Genomic DNA, 15956 nt, shown 5'->3' with positions numbered 1-15956 from the left:
AACTGAACACGCAACATCAACAATAAAATCTTTCTTGTACTAATCCTTCTGACTCACCCTTTTTCATACTATTACCTAAATTAAGGCAACTGCACAGCAAGAAGAGGTCCTGAGGGAAAATAGGAATTAAAATAAAAAAGGTCCCATGATAAAATCACAGCAATCCACTTGATATCCACAGCAGGAAACACACTGTGAACAAAATATTTTTTATCAGAAATATACAAACAGTAGGTAATTTAAACTTCTCTTATTAAAATCTGAGATTGGGAAGGAGGAAATCAATGTTTACTATGGGGGCAGGTCAAAATTTATGACCAACTGCAGATTGCTTTGGGAAAAGCACTACCAAAAAAAAACTCCTAAAAAAAAGCCCTAAAAATCCCCAACCAACCAACCAAGGCCCCAAAACTTCCAAACTGGTTTCCATTGATTACAAATTTAAATTTTCAAAGAGCATGTCAGTATAAACTGCAATGAGTCTTGCTCTATCACATACACAGTGCATCTGGGAGTACAGCTCTCAGGCAGCTCACGGGTGCTGTACTACAACCTTACATCATACACACACATCACCCAGCCACTGGAAAAGCTAAGCAGAAGGAGATGAAGCAAAATTATCAGCCATCATGGGGTTAGCACACTGTGCATGTTTTGAGAGCTAGAGGGTTTAGTTTAGGTTTTCCCTGATGCCAGGATTAAAACCAAGCAGAAAAAGTATTTTCATGGCAGTCAGGTGAAGTATCCAGGGAAGGAATAAACATGAAAACTCTTCAAGGGCACCTATCTTGCTCAAGTCAAAATTTAAAGAGTTACATTTCTGTGCATTGGTGTAAACTCCTTTTAGAGGTTGCATGCACACAAACTCACAGCTGTCAGGCAGCACAAGCTGATGCACTAACATCATACCTTCAGACCCAGCCCCAAAAAACGCCACTATTTGAAACAGCAGGTATCCATACAAGAGATGTATGAAGGAAGCACTAAGTTTATCTGTAAATAAATAATTCCAGTGTCCCTTTATTTAGCCAAATAAAGCTCTGAGAGAAAGGGTAAATAAGCAGACATGTGACAAATAACGAAAACACTCATGAGTGCTGCTTCCCCCAAGCTGCCAGTGGGTGAGCACATTGATTAAGACAGCTCCACTGAGATGCATCTGCACATGTCACATTTGGCAGAGGCCATCACAAGGAAATTCTGCATTAAAAATCAAAAATGTATTCTGTTTGAGGAATTTCACTGGGGCATGGGGAGACTACAAGCATTTGTCTTAAAATGACAAGAATGCAAAAAAAGACTTCAGGCTGTCATTAGCTTTAATATAGGCACAAGATTACCAAGAAAAGCTTTTAAAAATGCAATTTCTGCACACTGGTATACTGCAGCAGTTTGTACAAAGTGAGAATGTGAGATCATCATAGTACTGATGATGAAGCTGTATAATGACTTGGATGAATATTTTTAAAAGACCATATATTACTGACATACTGGAAAATGCAACAGTTATTTTCTGTGATTCCGTTTTATTTGTAATATATAAAACAAAAAGTTAGTTAGAAAGTTTCAGATAAACATTAAAGAAACCTCACAACTGACTACACAATTATCTAAATGGTTTGGATAGATGGACTAACATCTTGCATCATGTAAAGTTTAAAGAAAGCGTAGTGAACTGTCTATTCTTGTTGTTCATGTAAGTCAAAGTCTATCTCAGCTTCAAAGCTATCATGTGGCACCTTGTTCCACAAGGCATCTAGGCTTTGTAAAATAAGTAATTATCTTAAAAGTCCATCTGCTCTTCTGGCCCATTAGGTTAGCCAAGTTTCTTGTAAAATGAGAACACTACCTTTCTGTACACCATGACACTTTCTCATCATATTCATCAGTTCTGGTTCTTTCTTATCTCTTTTTGAACATTTTTAGGCATGTATATCTGTCTCTCACCAAGCCTCACTAGTTGTCTTTTTAGCAAAGAGATGATGAAAACTCCCTCTGTGTCCATTAGGGATAGTACCTGTACTTATTTTATGCAGCTGGTGAGCTAGATTCACCATTGCTAAAAAATGCCCTAGATTTTGTTCCTGGTTTTAAAAGGCTGACAGACAAACTGGAGCCTCAAACCACGTGCATCTGAACCCAAATTCATTTCCTTAATATGCAGCAATAATTTTACCAGTCTGAAGTTCTGCAGACTGTAAGGTAACATCTCAAATCATACCATTTACAGGCTGCTACTGCCCTGGAAACACCCAAAATCGTAACAGGCTAGAAACTGTAACAAGACACTAATGCCATAGCTACTTCCCTGGAAAGAATCACTCAAGAGGAAATACAGCTCTTTTCACAGCCTAGCCTTTCATTAACAAAAAGGAGAAAGCTTTCAAGAGAGTCATGCATCTTCTAATCAGAAGCAACACCTTTGGGGCATTCTGGTAAGAAACCTCTGGCCTCTCCTAGCTCCTGAGAAGGGCTGCTTTGCTTCTTGCATGAGGAAGTGCTGATTAGCACATGCTCATTTTATTTCTCATTTAACATATTTACAAGGTATAATTCAAAAACTAAAAGATAAGGAGAGGAATTAATTGAGTGTACAGAAGAAAGATCAAAAGAAGCTTAAAGAGGACTGAGAAAGAGGTAGAAGGAAGGAAAGAAAACAAAGAACCAAAACCAAAGTAGAATTAATTCAGAAATACTTCAACTTGCAAGCAGTGGAGTGGTACATTTGTCATGCTGCCTCATACACAGCATTATCAAGTCTTTATTTAAAGGCCTCAAATTTTCACTTCAAGTTGCTGTTAAGAAAACAACTTTTAAAAAGCTGAAGATGCTTACTGTGTCTAGGTCCCTACATTGATGGGAACAAAGTGTCATTATGTCCAATTTCACTAAACAAGGCTGAGCAAGTCAGATTCCTACTTCATTCACATGCACTTTAAAATAAAACTGTCGCGTTTTGCCCATGCTTGCTTTCTAAATCTCTTCCTTCTGAGATCTCCTTCTGGCACACCTTTCTCAGAATTTTCTTATGCTCAACAGCTCCTCGTCAGTCTTTACAGACTGTGGCAGCCAAGTACCACATGCACACGTGAGTACACATGGATATGTAGTTGGTGTGCAATGCTGTGACTCTACACTTGTGTGCACACTCAGCACAAAGCAGCAGCAGCAGCAGAGAGCCCTGCCAAGGGCCAGCCATTCCACTCGCCTGATCCGAGTGTCCGCATTAAGCTCCAAAGGGAAATTTAAGCAACATCCGTCAGTTAGAGGAATGCAATCAGCAGACAAGAGGTGCTGAACAGCACAAGAGACTAATAATACACTGGCACAGAAGGGAGCTTTTTGGGATAAAAGCTGGGAAGCAGCAGAATAGGCTAGCATCTGCCAAGCTGCACAAACTCATTGTTTCAGATAGTATCTGCTAACTGTACTGGAGCTCTGAAACAGTACTGAAAAGGTTTTTGGTTCTGCTGCACAAAAATAAAAAAAATAAACAATGATCACAACTCTGCAACCCGGAGGTCAAGCACACGTTATTGGATGGAAGAGGAAGATGAGAACACATGGAAGTTGTTGTTAGCATGACAGGGTCTCACCAGCAGATGTAATTGTTGCCCAGACTTTCTGAGCATTAAGGCAATGATAGTAAGGCAGAGTTTGATGAGGGATAATGAGACAGTTCACTGTTTTGTATTTTCACAATCAGGAGAAGTCAAGCATAAACAGGGAGGTCAACTGTCAGTTTAAAATGAGGTAGAAGGATGATTAAGAGGCAGAAGACCTTACCTGCAAATGCAAATTTAAGGAGACCTTTAGAAAGCTTTTTTAGAGCAAGTCTTACTCTGTTACACATTTGTTAGGCTTTTGTTTTTTACCACTGCAAAGGCTTCATGGTTGTGGAAAATGGAGTAAAAAAGAACTTACCCCAAAACAGACAACAGCTCTTAGTTCTATTAACACAACAAGCAATAAAAGAGCTGACTTTTCCAAAGGTAGCAGAACCAGTGTTTTGACCTTTACAGCTCTTTATTCAGGCGAGGATGGGAGTGCCAGGGAATGCTACCCTGCAGTGTAAGCTCTGATGCTGTCTCGCTCCCTTCAAAACAGATGCCACCATCATGCTCTGCTAGCACTTAGCCTTAACACTCCTGTCTTACACCCAAGAAACAGTACATGATAATTCCCTCGGCACCCCAGTGAATGGCGTCCTTAGGAGGTTACAAGCACGCCAAGGAACTCCCACAGCTCTGTAATGAGTCTTACAACACATACAGAGAAGTGGGAGCCCTAATGAGAACAAAACCCAAGCAAAGGCTGGTATCTACACTCGTGACCGAACACAGTATGTCCTTTTCACAATGGCATCATTCCACACTAGATGGAGAAAAACCTTTCAGGTATTCACACATACACCCTGAAAGCACTCAGTATGTGATACAGCAGTTGAATCTTTTCTCATAAACATTCCTTAAAAAAATTTACAAGATACAGTTTTCACTAAACACGGTCACAGAAACACAAAAGTAATTTTGTTTATTCTGATTTTATCTCTACCACTACATGAGGGCTGTCATCTTTATTCTTGATTTCTATCTTCAAGAAGTTTTTAAAACAATTAAACACCCTTAGGCTACAACTTTATACATGAAGGTCAAAGTGCAAACAAGACTTTTTATTAAAACAGTCCAATTAGTCAGTTGATTCATCTAAGCTGCATATAAATGTGGCGCCACTTTCTAACAACTAGGTACCTGAGGGGAAAAAATGGAAAACAATTGCACTGCCCTCTGCACTAGCCTATCTACAGCACAGCTCAAGAAACTACAGACGGAGGTACAGTTTTGTGTTTGCACAAGAGCAGACTAGCTACAAGTACCTGGTCCATTCACTCCTAAATGCTATGTTACATAAAAATATATAACCATAACACAGCAGAACAAAGTTGCCACACCTGAGTTTATTAGCATTTGCTAAAATGAAGAGGTAGACAGTGAACCAGATTACCTGACCTTCTCAGAATGTCCACAGACATTTCTAATACAGCTCTCAGCTCCTTACTAAAATAATGTCTGCAATGATACTGCTCTTAAAATGCTGCCTCTTGCCACACTGGGCATGGCAGAAGAGAACTGTGAATCTCCTTTGACATTATGCTCCACTATTTATTGACCATAAACACTTTGTTCAGTAGGGACCCCAGGCCAAAGGAAGAACGAGGCTCCCACAGTCCAGCCTCACCACATATCTGAGATTACCAAGTGATCAGCTGTGGGTGCTGAAGGGGCTGGTTGTACTCGATCATTTCCTCCACACACTCCTGGTACTTTCCTCACATTAAGCAGAGCTTGTTGGGCCAAACTGTGAGAGCTGAAGCTCTGCTGAGAACACCAACCACCCTCAAAAACTGAATGGAAGAAGAGTTTTCCCCGGGGTAAACGTTTTGAACTCAGCTGGCCAGTAACAACACAAGGCAGGCAGCAGAAATAGGAGCCTGGAATACAGGGAAGGAAGCTGAACCAGCTTGCTAGTAGATCAGCCTTAACTATCGTGTGAAATCTCACCCTGAGAAAGCAAGGACGACTAAAATCTAACACCCATTGAAAAATGAGCACCATCTCTTAAAGATTAATGAGGAAACCCTTGAGCTAAGTCTCAGAGCAACAGGAAGACTGTCGATATTCCTGGACTCAAGACTGTGAGGCTCTTTTGTCAACATAACTTTAGCCATACAAGACATGCGGGAACACAAACGTCAGACAAGGACAGATAAAAGTATATTTAAACTTTCTGAGTCCACACCAGTCTAGGTGCAGAACTCTGTGGTTCAGACTACACATACTTTCATTAAACAGATTTTAGAAGCCAAGCCCCTGCTCACTCATGGAAGCACCTTCTGGGCGCTGATGCTTGCCCTGTTGTTATCTGAAGTATAAAAGGGGTTCACTTAAAGAAGAACTGACTTTAAGACAGAAATTCTCTCAGAGCCCACACATTGAGAAGAGTGAACAGCATTCTCCTCTGGCAAAGAGCATCTACGAACAGCTGCTATTATCTGAAGGAAGTTTTCTCACAAATGCCTTTGCTGTTCAAAAAGCAAACATGAGACAGAGGTCAATGGCCAAGTCCCCACATTGCTTGAATCCTACTCTGCTCTTCCAACTTCCCTACAGCTGCATCTAGAACACTTTCAAGTGACCAGTGCTGGACTTCACCAACACCACGGACAAGGACAGCTTCTAGTACAGCACATGGGAAGCTGCTCTCTGTCTCCTGGGGAACTGATGAACAGAGGAGGCAGCCTTTGCCCCTTGCAGAGTGCTGTCAGGCTGTGTCACAGATGAGCGAAAGTTTACAAGGCAGCACACCCAAGACCTGTGACTAAAGTTACGGTCCTCGGGCACAAAGCACCTGTAACAAAGCTCAAGTCATGACCCGAGCGATCATCCTAAACCTTGTTCAGAAGGCAGGCGGACTCGTACTAAGCGCCCAGGAAACTTCGGATAAAGCAGGGCTTGGCAGGTCCCTTTCTCGCAGGGATACAGGAGGAACGCGGTGACAGTGCTGCCATTGCAGAGCCGCCCGCCCACCCCCGCTCCTGCTTCCCTCACTTTCCTCCCAAAAACTGAGTCTGAGTCCGAGCAGGCAGTGCCTTGGACTGGAGGCACAGACATGTTTTACTCAGACTCATCGAGAAAGCATAAACAAACTCCGGAGGAGGAGCGAGCGCTGCCGAGCATCGCCGTCCCGGGAGTACGCCTCCCGAGGGGCTGCCCGGGCAACCGAGCGGTGCCAGGCGGAAACGCTCAAAGTTGTTCTGGCGTTTCAGACCCGCGGTACCAGCGGGGCAGCCGTGCTGCGCAACGAACTGCGGCGGGCGGTGCGTGTGCGCGAGGTAAACAAAGCCCCACCGGGCAGCCGCAACGTCCCCTCCCGCCGGGCCACCGCGGCCGGGCCCGCTCCGGGCAGCACGGCCCGACCCGCGCCGCACCGGAACGGCACCTGCGCCCGCCACAGGGGGCGGCGGAGGCCGCGGCGGAGGCCGCGCTCGCAGGGCTCTCACCCACCTCGTCGCCCCACTTGAGCACGTCCTTGTGGCGGTCGCGCAGGGCGCGGTAGATGTGGAGGAACTGGAGGATGCCGTGCCGCCGCACGTGCTCCGCGTACCGCCGCGTCTCCTCCCAGCTCAGCGGCGAGCCCTGCGACAGCAGCCCCATGCCGGCTAGCAGGGAGGGAAGGAGAGAGGCCGAGGACGCGAGCGGAGCGGAGCGGGTGCGCCCGTGCGCGGTGCGCTCGGTGCCGCGGGTGCGCTCGGCGCCGCGGCGGCGGGACCGAGCCCGGCGCCGCACGTGACGGCGGCCGCGCGTCAGGGCCGTGACTCAGCACTTTCCGCCGGCAGGCGCCGCCCCCGCCGTGCCGGGCGCGGGGCTGAGCGCGGCCTGGCGGCCCCGGGCGCTATCGGCGCGAAGCCGCCGGGCAACCAGCGGGAGCGATTCCGGGGAGGCAGGCCCGGTCACCGGCAGCGACCCTGAGTGCCGCTGCTCCGAACGTCCGGCCCTCGCCCCGGACACAGGGGCGGAGGCGCCGCTTGTCCGCACCAGGCGACATGGCGGCGGGAGGGTGTCCCCCGGCAGGACGGAGCTCATCTGGCCGGGCTGGTGTTCCGGGGGCAAAGGGACCCTTGTGGGCCTGAGAGTGCCAGAATAATGGTTCTGACTGAAAGGCCCCAAAGCGCGGACAGTGTGCGAACGTTTCTGTGTATTTTACAGATCAGAGCACGGGGAAAACTCGGAGTGATGCTCGGAGTGGGTGGAGTGCAGTCCACAGAGGTCGTCCCTCATCCCCCGTGGATTCTGCTCTGCCTCTCTCCGGCTGCGGAACCCTCGTGCTGTGGTGCCGAGCAGTAAGCCCAGCCCGTGAAGATGCTGAAAATGAGTTTGTAACCCGGGGGTTGTTCTGGAGGGAATTGCAACACCATTGTGTCAGAAAAGAGGATGCGGGGGCGTGTCAAAGCGTGTATTTTACAGTCCATAAAAAGTAGAAGGAAGGCTTATTAGTGTTAAATTGTTACTAAATGAACAGACCAAAGGCTGAACGTTAACATGAAGGGAAAGTTTCTCACTGCTGAGAAGCAGAAATTCATTACTCCTGGACCCTCATTGTTACATTCACAAAGCTCATCGTCGGCCGCAGGGCTGGTACGTGATAATCCAATGCTTTGAGAATTAGTAAGGTATTTAAATTGTGATATAGCCCACTAATGGATGAACTGTATTATTAGATATTTCATTGACTGAATGACTATACTTACAAGAACTGTTTGTCTTATTCCAGGATATGAGGTGCCTAAAGGATAGAATAAGCTCCCAAGATAATAGAATAACAAAACTGAAACACATTAGTGGAAGATACCAACTACTAAAGTAAAATGACTCAAAAGTGTTTTAATGGCATACGTTTCTACACAAAAGGCAGCATTGACAGAACAAGCAGTAATAGTTAAAATAAAACAATTTATAATGACCTTTTTTTAGGAGCTCATGATTTTTTTAAAAAAAACCTCATGGTTTTGACAGAAATTGTACAGGCTGGCCTGATTGAAAGCAGTGCTGTTGTTGGTACTATAGTAGATTTGGAGATGGCTGTTTGACTTAGTTTGGTGGACAAGAAAACAGTCTTCTCTTCTAGCTAAAAAATCCCATAACCTTTTTTGTTTTTGAAACATCAAGAGGCCAAAAGTCTCACACTTGTCAATGGTAGAGTCTGATGAGGCATATCCCTCATGTGAAAGCCAAATTGCACTTTATTTCAGAACTAAGAGGACAAAGCCTTGCATGTTTGAGGGCAATTGCACCAAAATATCAAGATACCATATTTGTGCCATCATGCTGCCATCCAGCCTCAGCTTTTCCACAGCTTTGAGGTAGAGCTGAAGCACCTCAGGAGTCCTGCTAGTGACAAGGAGCACCTGATAGCCAACAGCTGTGTCAGCCCCCTCTAGCTCTTGGGGCAGTGAGCCTGGGTCTGGAGCAAACCTTGTTGTATCAAATCAAAGTTAATGTTGTCATCTTACAAATCTGAGCCAAGGTGTCCATATTGTTTAGGGTCCATGCTCTCAGTTCACTTGGCTGGCAGCAAGAGCCCTGTGTTACTGAGAAACTTTTCTGGAAGAATTGGGTATTTGGTATAATCCCAGCTGCTTTGAGTGTGCTGGTGTATAATGCACTGTAAATGTTTCCAGCAACATACAAAAAATTTTGAAAATAAGATCAATTTTATTATATTGCAGGCTGCTATTGCACAGTCTGTTCTCTTCAGCTGATCACTAATGCTGCTCTTTGACCTGCAATTCAAGAGCACATTTTCAATGTCCTGTCTTTCTCAGTATTTAAACTCAGCTCATTTTTGTGTTCCTTTAGTGTCAATATCTGCTCTATTTCCAGTCCTGTGTGCTTAGTCTCATCAACTATTGAGCTAATACATTGTTTGGAACAGAAATCAAGGTATTTTCCTTTTGCACCAAAACTTTATCTAAAACTGATAAAGATGTAAACTCTTTTCTCACACTGCAATCTCTAGCATAACAGCGTGACAAAGTCAGCTCTGTTTATGAATGTTCACTACCTTCAGCTGAAACCTTTTCCCTCCAGTTCTAGTGTATGTGTTCTGACAGTGTGGGGTGATCCATAGTGGAGGACTAAGCTATTCTAAAGTTGACAGCATCACATGCAGAAATGTTCATTTGCACATCACCCAAAATATGACTTCAAGACAAACCACCATTGTATAATATCTGCCCACATGCTTAATGTTGTATAATTATTTCCAGTACACTGAGTATCATGTATAATTACTTCAAATACACTTAAGAAGAAAAAAAGTTTCTCTGAACATACAGGCAGTACTTTGGATGATGTTACTGCTTTACTCTGTACCCATATCCCCAGCCCCAAGGCTAACTACCTTTTCTGAATGGTTCAGAGGAAATAGTTGAGGGGAAAGGCTGGTGTACCTGTAATTTAGTAGGTTGATTGGAGGAGATTGACTTGCAACTTGCACAGCAAGGAGCTGTTTGACACGTTCCTGTCATTCTCCACAGAGGATAAGTCACTTTTTGTTTTGTATAGCTGCAAAGCTATTCAATTCAGCTGCCACTAAATCTAAATAGAGCAGCTTGGCTCTTTGAGAATATACCCACTGGGAGAGATGAAAGATATGTAGACTTATAGGTGAGGCCACTCCTACAGAATCCTTTCTTTTGATGGCTGTCATTAAAAGTAATAAGTAAAGAGGAGACGTCTTGTGATGAGGCTGTTATTAGAAGGAAGAAAGAAAGATTTGTTTTACTTCATGAATCATCTGCAAAAAAATTTTAAAGCAGCTTTGTTCAAGGTAACTTTTGAGCTGGCATTGCTGTATTTGGGTTATTCTCTGAGTAAAATGAAAAGACTTCAAATGAAACAGTCATCTTCCAAAGTTTTTAAATGGTATGTTTGGTAGAAATTGTATTTTTTTTTTTACCAAATATTTTTATGCTTCCAGGTCTATAATTTATGATAGGCACTTGTGTCCAGTATAATTGATTCAGGTGAGCAGCAGATGCAGTATCTGCTTCCTTTTGAGTGAGGAGGCCTCCAGACATTTCCTGAGGCACTGGAGAGACCTGTGCTCAGTCAATTATTTCTTGATGCAGAAAGTCTTGCTGACTAGCAACTTGGATTAAATGATCTCTCTGGGGAGTGAAGGAAGTCAGGACACTGAAAATATTCAAGTGAAGGATCTGATGTGTCTTCCAGTTAAAGTCTTGCTGCTATGCATTGAGGAATATGACTAATGGGGACTTATTCTGGTCTAACTAATAATACTTATTCCTCTCCAAGCCAACTTCTCAAGTAGTGTATGAGAGACACGGGTGTGGTTTGTCAGTATTGCTTTAAAATTTCTTTTTCTTGCTGTTGCCTGATGTAGAAATGACTGTAGTAGCATGAGTCTAAGTGGCCTATTTCTAGGAATTTTTTTGTGAATTTTTATTTATAACCATTGGTTTTGAGGGTTGGAGTTTTTTTCTTCAGTAAGGATGAATTGTGCATTTCATTCTATAAAGTTTCATGCATTTATGTAAAAAGTGAATATAATCACGTTGTTTCACCACTTTGGTCTTTATTAGCATGTTCCTTTTGCAAGGGACTTGAACTTCTCATTTCTGAGTAGCCCACATACTCTTTTGCTGTGTCTGTGGACAGGACACAATTATGGTGCCTTGTCTGACTTGGGCATACCTAATCGTGCCATGAATGCTGCTGGCAGTAATAGCAGTTGTAGTGTGTGAATTACCCTGCACATTGCTGAGCTGCTCCCTCTCAGAGTGCTCTGGCATGGTGACTGATGCCCATTGCATCCTGTTCACCTTTTTGTCCTGCCACCACCAGTTCCCTTGGAAGTGCACTCTCCTACCAATTCAGCTGTCACTGTGTCCAAACCTGTCCTAAAGAGGCTCTTTGATGACATGCACAACATAGAAAGAATTTCAAAGAAAGCAAGAACTTCCAAATTACTTTCCAGTTTATTTTCTTTCCAGCATCTTTTAAGATGAAGACCCTTTATTATAGGATTATTTTTATATTCTTTTTCATAGGATGACCTTTGGGGTTTTTTTTTTCTTAGTAGATACCTGTGTAAAATAAAAGAAGGCCAGGTGCTCGATGGCAACGCTGATGACTTCCTCCTCATCCTCTCTGCATGTTGAGTTGTTGTCTTTAATGCATCACTTCATTCACTGTGAGTATCAGAAAAACAGTGGCTGAGTGCAAAGTCCTTCCAAAGACTCTGTTGATAATTAAGCTTTACAAAAGCCTGAATTGTGAGTGTGCATCTTAACAAAGCAACTGAGCTCCTTGGTTACTTGAATTCCCACCACAGGCAGGAGTGTAGGTGTCTGCACTTTTTTTGCACACATGTATCCTCTTGAAGGACAACACGCCTAAAAGTCCTAATTCCATCATCAACATCTGAAAAGAATGCACAAACCCACAAATATTAGTTAAATGTGGATTGGAGCATTCAAAAGTTAGTAAGTTAGTTGAAAAGCAGAATAAATAAATAATATTTTTCTCTTTAGCAACTGTGTCATCTTTCCTGCCACACTCAAGCTGTAGCATATTTTTTATGTAAAGTTTAGCAGCTAAGAATAAAGTCCTGATCCTTAGTGGAAAAAATAGTAGAATTCCTAAGTAAGATGCGTTAGTACTAGTTTTTATATCTTTTTAAATATCAGTTTTCAGTCTCCAGTTTTTTTACAGGCTGGGAAATAAAAGCAGAGCCAGTGAGCTGCACTGCCAGGTAAGAGTTGGAACCCAAACCATGCTTCCCATTACCAAATTTCCCAAGGTTCCATTGTTCTAGTATTTGAGGGTTATAGAAAATAACTGCCTGGTTTCTCTCCATGCCTGTAAATGATTATAGGCCTCACATTTCTAACCTCTCCTAATTCTGCCAGTAACAGCAGTACAGCTTCCATGTAGTTACCCAGTTGTTCACATCTGTAACTTCTTTAATCTTTGTCCAAATTCCAGTTCCTGCCACAGAATGCATCAGGCAGCAAGATAAGACTCAGGGAAATGTAACCCTTGCCCCAAATAACCTGTCATGAACTGTAATGTTTTATCACAAGAACTGTACTTTGCACAGTTGTGTAAAAGAGCAATCATCTGCTTGCCAAACCTGCAGCTCTCCCACGCTCTGTGGTGCTGACAGCAGGATTCCCAGGTTTTGCCTGTGGGATTCCTGCTGCCTGCTGATTCTTTTCAAAGCCATGGCTCTTGGGTAGCAGCACCAAGGCAGCATTGTTGGGTTTGTGCCCTGCACAGATCCATGCTTGGGACAAAGAGGCAGAGGAGGCTGCAAGGTTCTCTCAAGTGCAGGCTGTGGGGGCATACAGCAGCAGAGCAAGAAGGAAGAACAGCAGATACAGCCAAAAAATTCCATGCTTAAAATAATTCAGTCTAATGCTGGTTATAACCTCCCTTTTAGTGTATGCACATGTGCAGGTTTTAGTCATGTGGATTACCCCCTGAGAAACCTTTGTTCTTCTCAAATTTCTCATGACTCCAGTGTGCTTTAATCTTCTTTTTCATCAGAGCTGTGTAATTCTGTGGCACTCCACCAAGGAAAAGGCTTTAACTATGTCATGAAAGAGTTGTTCAAAATCCCAAGTAGAAACCTGTGTATTACTACATGTAACAGAAGATTGAATTTATTAATAAGCCTAAACATGTTCCAGGCATCTTCAGTGAAAAATGCTGTTAGCTAGCTCAGCAAATATTAGTGGGACTGAACTGCCAATTTGCAAATAGACTGGCTATATCAAGAAAGATAACATTGGCCTTCCATTTAATAGTTCAGGTATTTGAATAATTTTACATTCCATTTTTATCTTTCTTTGGCAGCTTGTATTTCTGGAGAGAGCTTCAGGTACTGAGAAATGGGTGGAATATCAGCTGAATAGGTCTGCATTTTCCCAGTGAGAAACTGAGTTATGTGAGGGAACAGCTCCTGGCTGCTGTCTCCCTGCTGCTTCCACATGGTGCATAAACAGCACTGTTGGAAGTAGCTATAGATCATGGGCTGCAGGGTCTTTGGTGGTCTCACCACACTTGTTTCTCAGCCTTTGTTGCTGAAAGATTCAGTCCTAAATGACCCAGGAGGTTGTTGAGACATAAAGGATAGATTCTCAGAGACAAAGATGCTACAACTAAACAGGCATGTGCAGCTCTCAAGGGATGGCTAAGTGCTTTGGAAACAACTCAGTAGATACTACTGGACATTTTAGGCCTCTAAACATACTTAAAAGGTAGCTTTCTCTTGGAGTGCTTTTTGTTCACCTTATCACATTATTGCTCAATCCTTTGAGCCAGGCTATGTAATTACTGTCAGGCTGCAGATGGCTATTAGGAGAAGCCTGCAGGACACATAACAAAGAATTAAAGTGTCTGCAGCAAAGCTCCACAGGTAAAGTTACACGTTTGGGCTTGAGCTTTTCTGACAGCTCATTTCCACTTAAAGAGGTTCTGTGCCCTTCTCCCTGTCCTCCTTTTGCCTTGGCCTACGTCCCCTTACATGCACTGGCTTGTGTTTTCTGACCCTGCACCAAGCCAATTCTAATTACTGGAATTAGGAAGAATATTAAACTGGAAAAAAGGTGAATCATTTGTGATAGCATATGGAGTTGACTCAAAGCATGAATGTACTGATGAGCACAGAGATAATGCAAAGGATGTGACTGGATCTGGGTCTAGGGAAGGGAAGTGGAGAAAAATGAAGCAAGAGCTTTACAGCAATGGAAATGTGGTTAATGTTCTTTGTGGTGAAGTGCCATTACTCCTGAATAACAGATGGCCAAATTCTGTTAATGCACAGTCCAGCATCATCCTGCATATATATGTTATCCTTGTCCTTATGGTTTTGCCTTTCACAGTGTGAATCTCAGTGGATAAAGCTGGGACTGCAGTGTGGCCGATCAATGAAACACCAGCAACAAGGTTTTGCTCTGAGAGAGGGTGGTCAATAGTAGTGGCACATTTTAAGCTTGCCCCTCAGCTCTCTCCAGGTGATAATGTCTTGCCAGCCCAATGGGCTGAAGGTAGGCTTTCTTTCTCCTTTTTTTTTCCCCCATCATTTTTTAGCTGTTTTTCTCCCCTATCATAAATTCTAGAAACAGATCAGCTTTCCATCTTCCTCTCAAAAATCTGTAGAAAAGCAAGACAGTAAATAAGTAAATGGCAATGAAACATACTGGCCATGAAAGATTTGGCATAATTCAGTTGGAGGAAAAGGAGGAAAGTTAATGGTTGGCAGCAACTAATTACTAATTACTAACAGTAATCTCTCCAGCATTTCAAACTTTTTTCCAGATTAACTGAAGACATTTTCTGGTTTTGTTGAAGTGAAAGACAATATTTCCATTGGCAACAGTTGGGGCAGTTTTAATCCTTTAAGTTTTGAACCATCCTGTTTTTCAATCTAAAATAATAAAGTACAATATTCTTTTCAAACTGGGTCAGTTATCTGATGTGTGGATTCATCATTCATTTTGACACTTACCTGATTATATCCTCATTCTTCTACTGAGGTTAGTTTAAAAGAAAAGGCACCTCCCAAGCTGTCCTCCCTTGAAATGTCACCTGAGGCTTTCTTGTTCACTTTTTAAGCTCTGTGGGAAGTACAGCTTCAGCCCTATTATAAACAAAACACAGCAAGAACCCGTCTTCCTCACGCAACATGTCTTGGGGTGAGCGTAGCAATGAGTCACTGTTGCCTGTGGCACCCTGCTTTGGCTGGGCAGGTGCAGTGGCAGGAACATGGGAGCATCAGTGGTGCGGGCAATTCGTGCACAAGGGCAGTTCATGCCATGACACAGGCAGCCATGTGTGCTGGGGAGCAAGGCAGTTGCCTGGACATAAACTGCAGAGGGTGGCCAGGACATCCACGCAGAGCTGAAGACACAAAACAGGACTTACTGGACCTCTGTGCCTTCTGCCGTGTGGCTGGAGGCTGGGTGCAGTATGCCAGGCACTCAAGAGGGCATCTACATGTAAAAACCTGCATCTTTCTTGAAAGAAACACACCCTAGAGCTGGTATGTTAAGAAGTCATGGGTGAAAGAGCTAACCCACACAGAGAAGGTACTTGCTGGTTTTCTTTAATGTATTCTCCTCTGAAACCTTTAAATGGATTATGGTTTCCACTTCTTTTTTAACAAATGGACAATTTGAGCTGGTTTTTCCCTTTTGTATAGCATATTGGACATTTTGGCAGTCTGAAGGTCAAGGTTCCCATGTTGCAGTTGCCTTACAGGCAGCTCTCAGCCCAGGGCTTCTGGTTGCACAAATGTATCCCTCATGTTTTGTCTCCTGGAAAAATGGAGGAATGGTCCACCTTCAAGTGGACAGATTAATCAAAACT

General features: G+C 43.4%; 1 protein-coding gene and 1 long non-coding RNA gene across 3 annotated transcripts in view; one reads left to right on the top strand and one right to left on the bottom strand.

The window, feature by feature from the left end:
• Nucleotides 1-7337, bottom strand: part of GCLC (glutamate-cysteine ligase catalytic subunit) — a 36757-nt gene extending 29420 nt beyond the window's left edge. The window contains exon 1 of the mRNA XM_064707569.1: nucleotides 7065-7337. Coding sequence (XP_064563639.1) covers nucleotides 7065-7214 — 150 coding nt within the window. The 5' untranslated portion in view covers nucleotides 7215-7337. The remainder of the gene's footprint in view (nucleotides 1-7064) is intronic.
• A 262-nt stretch (nucleotides 7338-7599) lies between these two features.
• On the top strand, nucleotides 7600-14989 carry LOC135446349 (uncharacterized). 2 transcript variants are annotated; one of them, XR_010439748.1, is made up of 3 exons: nucleotides 7600-8195; nucleotides 11665-11775; nucleotides 14471-14989. It is a non-coding gene; the product is annotated as an uncharacterized LOC135446349 (long non-coding RNA). The 2 variants fall into 2 exon arrangements; XR_010439747.1 differs by having other exon boundaries at nucleotides 11662-11775.
• The last annotated feature ends 967 nt before the right edge of the window (nucleotides 14990-15956 follow it).

Source organism: Zonotrichia leucophrys, chromosome 3 (assembly GCF_028769735.1).
Source record: "Zonotrichia leucophrys gambelii isolate GWCS_2022_RI chromosome 3, RI_Zleu_2.0, whole genome shotgun sequence".
Taxonomy (NCBI): domain Eukaryota; kingdom Metazoa; phylum Chordata; class Aves; order Passeriformes; family Passerellidae; genus Zonotrichia; species Zonotrichia leucophrys.
Note: the sequence above shows the minus strand (reverse complement) of the source record. Positions and strands in the feature narration are given on the sequence as shown.